The 12,735-nt window shown below is 42.9% G+C and overlaps 1 protein-coding gene across 6 annotated transcripts in view; it reads left to right on the top strand.

Annotated features, from left to right (window-relative positions):
• Positions 1 to 11,072, top strand: part of SH3TC2 (SH3 domain and tetratricopeptide repeats 2) — a 99,749-nt gene extending 88,677 nt beyond the window's left edge. For all 6 annotated transcript variants that reach the window (XM_066591291.1, XM_066591292.1, XM_066591290.1 and 3 more), the window contains 4 exons: positions 2,008 to 2,130; positions 4,175 to 4,325; positions 7,000 to 7,196; positions 10,253 to 11,072. In XM_066591291.1, coding sequence (XP_066447388.1) covers positions 2,008 to 2,130; positions 4,175 to 4,325; positions 7,000 to 7,196; positions 10,253 to 10,444 — 663 coding nt within the window. In that variant the 3' untranslated portion in view covers positions 10,445 to 11,072. The remainder of the gene's footprint in view (positions 1 to 2,007; positions 2,131 to 4,174; positions 4,326 to 6,999; positions 7,197 to 10,252) is intronic.
• The last annotated feature ends 1,663 nt before the right edge of the window (positions 11,073 to 12,735 follow it).

Raw genomic sequence — 12,735 nt, 5'->3', positions numbered from 1 at the left:
GTCCTTAGCGAGTACCTGCCCGCTCGAGAGAAAAGGTTCGGCTGCCGGCGCGGGGGTGCGGTGAGTAGCGACAGTCAGCAGGGGGGAGCGGGGGGGGGGAGAGAGGGAGAGAGAGATCTCCCCTCCATTCCTCCCCGCTCTTCCCCGCAGCTCCCTGCCGCCGCCGGCACCTGAACCTTTTCTCTCGAACAGGCAATTGCCCTTAGCGAGTATGCTCGCTAATCACTAATTAAAATATGTATGCTTAAAAGGAACCTGTTACCTAAGTTATGATGCTTATAGGATAAGTCCCCCTGAGTCCAGGAGAGTCATCTTTATACTTGGCATGCTGCCAGCCCGAGAAGTCAGCACACAGTCAGTCAGTAGGACTCCTTTCATTCAGTCCGTGTGCACACACTCTTTGAGAACAGTGGAGTGCACTCACAAAGTGCATGAAAAGAGTCACAGCGGCTGTGGATTTTTGTATTTGGTCATTGAATCCCCAAGTCTGCTTTTTGCTTTTGAACAACCCTGTATAATACCTAGTTTCATCATTTATAGCTGATGATGATGGCAAAGCATAGCTATTAGGGATGAGCGAGCGTACTTGGAAAAGCACTACTCGCTCGAGTAATTTGCTTTATCCGAGTATCGCTGTGCTCGTCCCTGAAGATTCGGGTGCCGGCACGGAGCGGGGAGCTGCAGGGGAGAGCGGGGAGGAACGGAGGGGAGATCTTTCTCTCCCTCTCTCCCGCCCGCTCTCCCCTGCTCCCCGCTGCGACTCACCTGTCAGCCGCAGCGGCACCCGAATCTTCAGGGACGAGCACAGCGATACTCGGATAAAGCAAATTACTCGAGCGAGTAGTGCTTTTCCGAGTATGCTCGCTCATCTCTAATAGCTATGTCTGATGCAGTTTCCAAGCCCTCTCAGACTGATTTGGTTAGCTAAAGTACATCTGTCTACCAATGTAGAGTATTCCAAAGGTTAAGTGTAACTTTACGTCATCTTATAATTTAATTACATGCAGAAATAATTATATAGAAAGTTGAGTAATCAGTGAATACACCCATAGATAAACTCTGAAGTAGTGTTAACATACTAAAGTGACCCCCAGGAATGGAATTATATTACTTGTCATTGGTTTTCTGTGCTATTGTTCCTTGGAGCCACAAGTTTTTGGCCTCATATTCAGGTATCCAAGATAGAAAATTGTGGTGGTTATGTATGTAACGCACATCAACAGGCAGGATAGATATCTGTCTGGGATAATTAGGTAAATGCTGCACTGAGTAGGGGGTTGGACCCGATGATCCTCGAGGTCCCTTCCAACTCTACCATTCTATGATCATTTATCACATTACCAGCAGCACTGGCCAATCAGGTGTCTAAGGCTGCATTCTCATGTACAGGTACTGGCTAGCGGCTAAGACTCTGCTTAGCCGTGGCTGACAATAGTGGCATGATCTTGCCAATCTTAAGCAAGACTTTGCTTTCATTGGCGGCCATGGCTGGGAGGAGTCTCAATTGCAAGTCGGTACCTATATGTGGGAACACAGGGTAACACCACGAATGCACTGTGGGGATTACACTACAGCTCATTAATATCGGTATACCACCCAAATCATTGATTTTTCAGAAATGAACAAAAAATCTAGTTTTTGCTGTGTATGGATTTATTTAGCTAAACAAATACTGTGATCATTGATGAGGGTGGATATTTTAGTGAGAAAAATTTAAGGATATCAAGGTGCAATTCATTTGTATACAATGTGTATCAGTACAAATTCCAGTTATTGGCCATATTTGAGATGACTTGAAATTAATGAGCTATAGTATAGGTAGTCTGAAGTTTGCGTCGGCTTAAAAAGGGACCTGGAACTGGCGAGTCAGAGTGACAATGGCACAGAAGACTAGTGGCAGGTGATATAACTCCAAAATTTTGCCTGGATGGTCACTTTAACCTCCACTTTAAGGTGTATTAAAGAGGTATTTTAATGACTAATGGCTGCAGTATGGATTTATAACAGGCTGGCATCCAGGCTTCCTTGAAAGCAGAGCACTTTACTGCTACATTGCACCTCTATGAAGCTGCTGGAGATGTGTTCTTCCATGGGCTGCAGACGAGAGAGAAGGCGCTGCCTTTTTATAAGGTAATGACTGCTTATATGTGAAACGTAAAACACTGACCCTTTAGGAAATTGGCAGCCCCATCACTCATTATATTTTCAGTTTATTAAAAAGTTCTCTTATCTTTCACTCGTCCTAAAAGTTTTCTAAAACTTTCTTTTAAATATTGTAATCAGTATTCAAAGTTCACTCTAACCAAAGTTTAGTGAAATAGGTTTGCTTGTTGTGCCACTTGCATCTGTGCCTTCTGTCTGTGCAAAGTAAAACTACTTGCGGTTTTCTGTTCATCATGTCCTGCATGATTTTCTTCACCGTGCAGAATTAGAACAGACATATTTCGTATTTAAAGATGTCACATCTTACAGTGAAATATAGCTGTTCTCTACAGACAACAACGGAATGAAAAGTTAACCCTTTGCAATCCAATTTTGGATTCATGGTTTCCTAGGGAGCTTTCTCTTTCTGCCATTATACAGTGGCGCTATCTGCTGGCTAGAGCCAGTATTGCGGTATGGGACATGCTGGAGAGGCCCCCGACAACAGAGTGACCAGTAATATACTGTAAGAATACCCTGATGGATGTCTTCCGACATCGCAGCTCTACAGCCTTCAATCAGAATGTCTTCAGACGTCAGATAGTGGATTGGAAAAAGTCAATAGTGGATGTTTCCCTACTCCTCACATGTCCGTTTTAGTAAATACTTGTATTCCCCATGATCTTACAATCTCACAACTCTGTCATATCCTGCCTCTGTTATTCCTCCTGAATATTTAGGAATGAATTGCCAACTGGGAGTTACAATTCCCTTTGTCATAGGGGTATTCCATACACAGTCTGATACTGCCAGAGCTGTAAATGTAGACATACATTTACAAGAAGAATAACAGAGGAATGGTACAAAGTAGCGTTCTAAGATCGGATACTCCTGGATTATTTCATGAAATATACAAGTATTTATTAAACTAGATATATCGGAAGAGCTGCCTTTTTTTAAGAGATTGTCCCACCAAAACAAGTTATCCCCTAACTAAAGGATGAGGGACAACTTACTGGACATTGAAGGTCTGACTTCTGGGACCCCCCACAGATCCCAAAAATAGGCATCTGCAGTGACCCTGGATAGATGGATGAGTGGTTGGGCATCTGCAATGCTGCTCCATTCATTTCACTTTAAGTGCTGTAGATAGCTGAATGCTTGAACTCAACTATCTCAATCAATCCCATTGAAATGGATGGGGCATCCTCACACATGTGCAACCACTGCTCCGTTCATTTAGGGATGCTGCAGATGGTCATACTCAGGATCAGTGCTATCCCAGTGGTCAGATCCCCCTCGATCAGTAAAATCAGTGGGACAACCCCTTTAAGTGGAGGTGTGTTCAGTGGTATTATCCTCAGTTTAGGAGTGCGCTCTCCTTTTTGCTCAACTCCAAAGGTCAGAATTCAGATTTATTATAGGAGTTAAATATACCTTCTGCAGACATACAGGCAGGAAAAAGCAGCTTTGAAAAGCAGCTCTGGAGTATAAACCACTTTAATAGGTTTAGTACAGTGTAGACTAAAAGTAAAACTTAATGAGCACTCGCCAAGTTTTATTGATTGGGCTGAGAGACACTTTAAATGTCTTTTTATATCATTAACCCTTTCCAATCCACTGTCTGACGTCTGAAGACATTCTGATTGAAGGCTGTAAAGCTCCAATGTCGGAAGACGTCCGTCGGGGTATTCTTACTGTAGATTACTGGCCTCTCTGTTGTTGGGAGCCTCTCCAGCATGTGCCATACAACAGTACTGGCTCTAGCCAGCAGATGGCACCATTGTATAATGGCAGAAAGAGAAAGCCCCCTAGGAAACTCTGAATCCAAAATTGGATTGCAAAGTGTTAATAGCACCTTGGACCAAAGTCATACAACAGGGAACATTTGTAATCACATCAGTGTGGCAAGCAGAAAGTTTTACTCATATGATTAGTTTTCATTTATAATAGTTAGTGAAAAGTAGAGCAAGTCGTGTTCAATTTATCGAGTAGTTTTCAGGACAGTCATCATTTGTATCTTCATTTTCAGGAGGGTGCCCTGCCACTGGCAAAGAAACTTGAAGACACTCGATCACAACTCCAAATCTTTCACAAACTTACTCAGCTGCTAGTAAATCAAGGAGATTATAAGTCTTCACTAGAATTTGCTACAATGGCTGTCAGGCTCAGCACACTTGTTGGTAGGTATTCACTTACAGTAACCTATGTATTATTAGGTTGGTGAAAGAAAAAAAAAGAAGTCTGAGCTTATGGTTTGTTTAGTATGGTTTATCAGTAATAGGTTTGATTCTATTCTCAAGTATTCTCCCCATAAACTGTAATAATTTATCAACGTCTTGCGATTTCTGCCCTATTTAAAAAGGACTAGTCACCTCTCCTGGCATGTCTGTCCTATGTTGTACTGTTCCTCTACTATTCCTCATAGAATATATGAGTAAATTGACAACTGGGTGTTACCATTTTTTTTTGGGGGGGGGGGGCATCCCTGTAGTCTGACACTGTCCAATCAAGGACACGCCGCTTTGACAAGGAGAATGGTTATGATTAGAGATGAGCGAGAATACTCGGTAAGGCGATATAATCGAGAGAGCATCGCCTTTTTCGAGTACCTGCTGGCTCGTCCCTGAAGATTTGGGGGGGCCGCGGGGGTCGGCGCGGGGCAGCGAGGGGGAGCGGGGAGGAGAGTGAGAGAGATCCCTCTCTCTCCCTCCCGATCCCCTCTGCAACCCCTCGCTCACCCCAGCGGCCCCACCAAATCTTCAGGGATGAGCCAGCAGGTACTCGAAAAAGGTGATGCTCTCTCGAGTATATCGCCTTACCGAGTATGCTCGCTCATCTCTAGTTATGATCAGTTTTCAGTTTATTAAAACATTTCCAGGAGGAATTACAGAGGAACAGCACAATGCAGAATTCTAAAAATAGATGCTCCAGAGTTATTTTGTGGGGTTTAAGTATTTACTAAAATAGACATACTAGTAGAGCTGGCAGGTCCTCTTTATGCAATTATATGGACATACAATTTTAGATTTCATACAGTATACATAAAGGGATCGTATACTTAAAGGGATTGTCTCACGATTAAGGAATATCTGCCTTTTTACCTTTGAGGTCTTCAGCTGCCGGAGGGAACTGAAAATTGCCAACAGAGCAAAAGCACTCAAAAGTGAAAGTGCAGGTACTCTTTAACCCATTAAAAACCAAGAGCGGTAAATATACGGCGCTTGGTCCTGGGCTTTAATCCCTGCCAATAGCAGATGTACGACGCAGTATTAAAGCCTCTACTCCTACAATCAATCAGGAGCAGATTGGGTCCTCAGCTGTCAGACACAGCAGAGGACCCATAGAAGAAAAGGAGAAGCAGTTTTTACCTGCTTCTGCCTTCTCCTTTCCCAGGTACATAGCGCTCAATGAGCGCTATGACTTAAAAGTAAAAGTTAAAAAAAAAATAGGACATTAAACCACCACATGGGTAAAATCCCTAAAGTGTCTGTCCTTTTAAGATCAAAACAGCCTGGTCCTTAAGGGGTTAAATACCATTTTAATCTGTTAAATTGTGTATAATATAACAAGTTTTAAATAGGAATCCTTTAAAGAGCACACTCCTATGTCTGGGTATTACTGCTACATACTTGCTATGACGCCCCCTGGTGTTCTTTTAATTTTCACTCGGACCATCCATCTAATGTGTTTAATGCTGGTCAGAAAAAAGACTTCCTATTGCTTCTTCTTGTCTGGCACACTAGCAGGCATCCACTGCCTTTGTTATATATCCTATATTGAGGTCAAACCTTTTCTGTAAGTCCTCACAAGGTTGGCACACACTCTTGCTGGTATGTTGGCCCATTCCTCCATGCAGACCTCTTCAAGAGCAGGGATGTTTTGGGGCAGTCGCTGGGCAACACAGAGTTTCAACTCCCTCCAAAGGTTTTCTATAGGGTTGAGATCTGCCATGCTGAAAGACCCAGTCATGTACAATATGGATTTGCAGTAGATTATTGGAAACCTTGTACATCACTTAGTAATCTTTAGTTATGATGGATGGAGTGAGCTGTATTTAATATACTGCATTTACCCTTAATCCCATAACTGACCACAGTTAGAGATGAGCGAGCATACTTGCTAAGGACAATTACTCGATCGAGCATTGTCCTTAGCGAGTACCTGCCCGCTCGGAAGAAAAGATTCGGCTGCCGGCGCGGGTGAGCAGTGAGTTGCGGCAGTGAGCAGGAAGGAGCGGGGGTAAGAAAGGGAGAGAGAAATCTCGCCTCCGTCCCCCCCCCCCCCCCGCTCTCCCCCGCCGCTTCCTGCCCCCCACCGGCACCCGAATCTTTTCTTCCGGGCGGGGAGGTACTCGCTAAGGACAATGCTCCCTCGAGTAATTGCCCTTAGCGAGTATGCTTGCTCATCTCTAACCACAGTACCTCCCCAATCTATGTGATGTTAAATACTCTTAAAAGACAATAGTATTAGTATACCTTTCTTGGCCAACCAGAAAAATGATAATCACAAGCTTTCAGAGTACACAGGCTCCTTCATTAGGCATTTAACAAATGGAGAACTGAGAGAAATGCACAACATTTAAATGGTGTTACATCAAAACTTGTACGTGGAGTGATACATCGTTGAAATAAGCCAGAGTAATATAACTTAGGTTTGTGTATATTTGGAAGGGTAGAAGGTAATGAATTAGGAATTCAGAGATTTGTGGCCACTGATGGTGTGAAATATCCATGTAATGAGTCATACATCGAAGGGTTAGATTCGGTCCCTGTGTTAAGGACTGCAAAGTTTGAATTTCTACATTTTCCTCTCTGTAGTTCTTAAAATGTATGCTTGTTGTATGTCTCTCCCCAGAGGACCCAGTACATGAGCTGGTTGCATTTCATCGACTGGCAGGAATCTACTACGCCCTGCAGATATATGAGATTGCTGAGTACTGTTATCTTAAGGCTCTATCTGTGTGTTCTTCACCAATACAACACGCTGCGGAGGCTGGATATTACGTGAAGGTGTACTGGCGGCTGGGAGATATTGCACTGCATAGACGAAAGGTAAAAGTTGTATTGCATGTATGAGAACACCAAAAGAAACCAAAGTAGGGAAGTTAAAAGTAAAGTCAAGAACAGAGTGCTTCCATGGACAGGGTTTCCGGGACGCTCTATATTCCAGTCTACAGATGAGTGCTCATCTGAAGGCACAACAACTGCATACATGGAAGAAAGATTTAACGGGTCTTCGGCATTCACTAGATGATCGCACCTGATATTTAGTCAGGGCTTGGAAACGGCACAGTGAAGAAAAGAAAAGAAAACTAGCATATGCGCTCCCCTCCATGTGGATGAACGCATAGATTGGATGAACAATCAGGTTGGAACCAAGGATCGCAGCAATGTAATAATCGGCATATTTATTGCAAAACATAAAAAGTGTCAATGGGGACACATTTCATTGTTGCAGTATGGCAACCAGACGCTCAACACGGCTAACTGAATTCAGAATATGCACCCATTTGATTGGCCTTCGGGACATGCACGCTGAATATCATTTGCTTGTACTTAGTATTTAAGACATTGGCCCTGTCGTGAGCGTGCTGACTGGAGCGGAGGCGCATAAGTACTGGGAGACTCCATGCCAACGAGACACTTGATGGTTAACTCCGACTGTCATTCCTTACTCGTTGCCCATTTTGAATTACCCAAGGGTGCATGCACGTGTTACGGGTGGTGGTTGAACACAGGTTCAGGAAGGCGCGATGCTGACAGACAGAGTGGCACATTTTTTCGAAATATAGTTAGCTGAACTATTCTGGTCTCTCCCTCTGAGTCTGCCTGGTGGAGCTGTGTCTGCTGGTCTGCCTGCCTATGTCTGTGCCTGTGATGTGCCTGAAGGGCTCCGAAATCTCTACTGCATATAGGAGGTGGCAAGGGCATAGCCCCTTACTAATCCCTATTACAGGGCCAGGTCTTAAGACGCTAATGTGCTAGCCACGTCAGCACTGTCATCAAAGGGTGGGATTCAGGCACCTTCTTCAACATGGCTTTTGAAGTACCTAGACTCTCCTGCTTCTCCCTTCTCTGGCCGTGACTCTTGCCAGCAGAGGGGAGCCTCTGAAGCAGTGCTACAGGTGCCGTTGGACCAGCATTGGTAAGTGCCGGTCTCTTGTTTCTCCCTGCTCGCCCCCCTGACCACAGGGGACGGGGCTAAGCACGGCTATCGGCTGCTGCTGTCAGCTGCTGTATGCCACTTTATACAGTAAGGAGAAACGCTGTAGACTGCTCACTAAAAGTGGGACACCAAACTACCCTTTTACCCCCAAAATAGGAGGGGGTCTTATGTTAATTTTTGCTACAAAAGATTTTACTTTTTCACCTGTATAGCTGTCTGGATTCTATTTAAATTGACTTTTTTATTAACTGTAACTAGGGCTTATTTTTGGAGTGGGGCTTATATTCCGTGCATCCTCAAAAACTCTGAAAAATGATGCTAGAGCTTAATTTTAGAGTAGGTCTTATTTTCGGGGTATCATAGTGGTAAATTTGAAATCGTTGTGAGACACAAAGTTTTAGTTCAGTGGTGTTCATGATTTACTATTTTATTGGTGAAGAATTCTGTTTCTTATTTATACAGTATGTAGCATTACATTAGGATTATTAGTCAATTAGTTATCATCATAAAGCCAACCGACCTTTGATCTTTTGATCCTGGGTGGGAGGGTTTTTCTATTTATAAGCATTGGTTCTTGTCATTTTTTACATGTGTCTGTTGGTTTGAGGAAGGACTTGTACTCTGAAATGTGTCCTTGTTGTGACTTATTTATGGTTCACAATAAATATGATTATTGCATTGCTGTGATCCAAGACGTTTCAACCTGACTGTTCATCTGACATATCCAGTGATCCACACAGAGAAGAAAGCATATCCTATTTTTCTTTTATTTTCTTTGTTGAACTAGGGCAGTGACTCCCAACTTGTGTTGGGCAAACCAACGTAGTTGAACCCTGTGTCGAATAGTGCTAAAAATTCGGTTTGGCGGAAACCCCAAATTTTCTCAGACGAACCAACTAAAATTCCTCCTCCTTTCTCTTTCCGTCCTTCTCCTCTATAAATGCATGTGCGATATAAATAAAGATTATTATTATGGATAAACCCACACAAACACAAGGAGAACATACAAACTGTATGCAGATGTTGTCCTTGGTCAAATTTGAACCTAGAACCCCAGCGCTACAAGGCAACAGTGCTAACCACTGAGTCACCAAAGAATGAGAAGAACAACAACTTTTATGGCTCTTAGAGAGCGTTAAACACCAGTTCTAGAGGCATTATTGAAGTTCAGGTTCTGTCCAAACTAATTCGGACCAAACCAAACTTTTTGACGAGATTTGATGAACTGGCTGAACCGAACTTTTCAATAGCTCTTCAACACTACTCCGAACTTATAACCATGATAGGACATCTGGAAATAGGTTTAATTGCTGGGGAAACATACTGTCATTTCTACCTTAAAAAGCTTGCTTTGGCGTTCAGTAAAGCACTTAAGACATTATATATTTTTTCTGAGAATTGTTAACTGCTTTGCCTGATCTGGTGCCAGCTTAAAGGAATTTCATTATATGTGATAACACTTATGTTTACTACAGGCAGTAAAATGAGATCCAGTTGAATTGACTAAATCTATATTTTTACTCTGACATCTAGTGGCCAGTAATAAAATGCGCAATATAATTTTTAACTGTGTGTAATATGGAATAAAACAATAGAAAAACTGAAATTAAAGTATTTTATAATCAGAAATGTAAAAATCTAGGAGTTCTTTTCAAAGTAACATAGCCTGTCTGCTTGTTTGGAACGGTTTAGTGTAGCATTAACTTATTAAGGAGGAATAATACAGAAATGCATCATTATTCACAGCAGATTGGAACAAAATAATATGCTGAGCCAATAAAATAACTCGGTAAACATTCAGATAATATGTGAATACACAATCTCACGTGAACATGCTGCTTGTGCCGTGTGCATCGGTTCTGATGACTGGAAGATGATGATACTTCCTCTTGGACAGACTAGTAGAACAGCTGTGCTGATGTAACCTATTACCTGTTTACAGGATGCAGAAGATGCCGTTGCTTACCTCTCCTTGGCCCTTGCAGCTGCTATCGAAGTGGGCAATCAAGAGTTTCAGCTGCTGTTATTGGGGAAACTTTCGGATGTGTACAGCAAGTTCCTATGTGATGAAGAACAGGCGGATATTTTCATTAAACAAATCTTGCAACTTGGCAATAACCAGACATGTACGTGAAACTGAATGATATGAACCCTTATAAAGGATGAAAAGAGACACATCAACCCCTTCCATTGTTCACAAGTGATGGAGTTAAGAGAGCCCAGACGTAATAACGATCACTGACAAGTTACGGGAGTCGAGGATACTAACCAAGTCAGATCCCAGTTATCAGTACCGGATGATACAGGACTAGAGTTATTGCACAGAGCTCTTCGAGCATCTCAGGTATAAAGGAGATCATCGTCTCATCCTTCCAAGTGATTATGAGGAATTATGTGGGTCCCATATAGGAATCATCCAATACTATATTCACCAGAGATGCAGTGTTGTAGCAAAGCACTGAACAGTCCTGAATCTACACTGTGCCCTTGAATACTGGAGATTGTTCTGCGCATTAATGCTCATGTTATATGCTTAGAATGCCATGATATAGATAAATATCACCAGCACTGATCACTGGAAATTGTCATACAGGAAATGTGTATTTAAATCTGATCCCTCAATTAAATTTGTGACAAAAATGGACAATGACAACAATAATGCTATGTTAAGGCCATGTCAAGGCAAGACCTTGATGAAATTTCGCTCTAGATGCAAAATGCCTGTTGTCGGTCACGGATTGAGTAAATTATTCGGAAATGTTTGAGTAGTGTGGTCCTGCTATTTTTTTAGACAACCTAAATATATGATTTACACCAAGTTCTCAGTGACTTCACATCTAAACGTTTCCATTTGTAGTATTAGATATTATACCCCTTGTTATTAAAGGGCCACTCAGGTGAAAATATATTTTTCTGTCTCCGCCCCCTCATCGTATTGCCTTTCACACTCTGGAGGTCTCCTCTGCATATTCCCGTTATTTCCCTACATTGCAGCCTCCTATCTGGGACCATCTGGATGGTAAGATTTATTACTTTCACTTTCATTAAATCCCATGATGCATCAGCCCAACATTAGTTAAAGCTATACTATTTTGTCTGCTGGGGGGAACAGTTTAATTATCATTACCTTCTGTATTCACCTAAATAAGCTACCCCCTATAAGTATACATTCAGGGAGATGAGCTGTGATCTCCTCTTTTATACCTGTGTGACAGGAGCTGTGTGATTATCATCAGTAATTGGGACGGGAGATTCTGTATCCCCCTCAACACAGTTAGATTCATGTAATGGCATCACATGCACTGAGAAATTGACTAGAAAATGAACACATAAGCCCAAGCAGATCTGAGCTGGTCATAACTGGATCACATGACCATCTGAAGAAAAAGAGGCTGGAAGTTTCAGATAGAAATAAATAACTCACCAAGGTAACACTATTGGGGGATAGGTACATAATGAATACATTTGAAAAAAATAACCATAGTGGCCCTTTAAATACTGACATACGGGATGATCTAAATAGCAAGTGAGAATGAATGCAGAAATTGGAAGAGGATATATTTATACAGTATTAGGCTGGATTCACACGGGCGTATGCGTTTTTATGTTCGTCCGCCGGCAATGTAAAAACGAGTGAATAGATGCACAAATCTAATGTTTGTGTGCCCATTGAGCTCAGTGGATATATGCCGAACCTGCACTACTGTTGGGCAGGAGGAGACACTTTAGCTATGCTAAGCTGTTCTCCCCCTTCCCCTCGCCGGCTTTCTGCAAGGGCAGGGGGTGGGACGGGGCAGGAGCTAGTGTGCTAAGTTCCCGCCCACTGTCGGTAGCAAGCAATGGGAGGGGGCGGGGCGGGAGCTTACCAACTAGCTCCTGCCCCATCCCGCCCCCTCCCATTGCAAACAGTCGGCAAGGGACGGAGAGGAGGAGGTGAGGGGGTGGGAGTTTAGCAGTCATGCTGCTAAACTCCCTCCCACCTCCCTTCTCCAGGAGCTGTCACAGGCTTCCACAGGAGTCTATGCCACCGCCGCCAGCATAACAGCAACCAGCCGAAATGCGCTATCTTGGCCAGCGGGAATATGCCCATGTGCAGTGATGCATTGTAAACCAATGCATCAGAGGGGCAGCGTACATCGGGCGGTTGTGAAAGTGTGGACGAGATATGCTCGTGTGAATACTGTCTTAATGTATTTTCTCACTAACCATTTAATTGAGATATAATTCATTAATTCTGTAAACGATTGATTGAGGTTGACTGCAGTTGTCACAGATCCTGAGAACAGGCCAATCACATTCCTGTTCTCAATACAGAAGTGGTCATGAATGTGCAGCATCTATTCAATGAATTAGATTTGTTCCAAGCATCTAATACTTTCTCAGTAAAGTAATATGTTCTGACATTGCTTCTGATCTTTCCCCCAA

Source organism: Eleutherodactylus coqui, chromosome 2, assembly GCF_035609145.1.
Source record: "Eleutherodactylus coqui strain aEleCoq1 chromosome 2, aEleCoq1.hap1, whole genome shotgun sequence".
Lineage (NCBI taxonomy): Eukaryota > Metazoa > Chordata > Amphibia > Anura > Eleutherodactylidae > Eleutherodactylus > Eleutherodactylus coqui.
The sequence above is the reverse complement of the archived record's forward strand: the minus strand, read 5'-3'. Positions and strand labels throughout refer to the sequence as shown.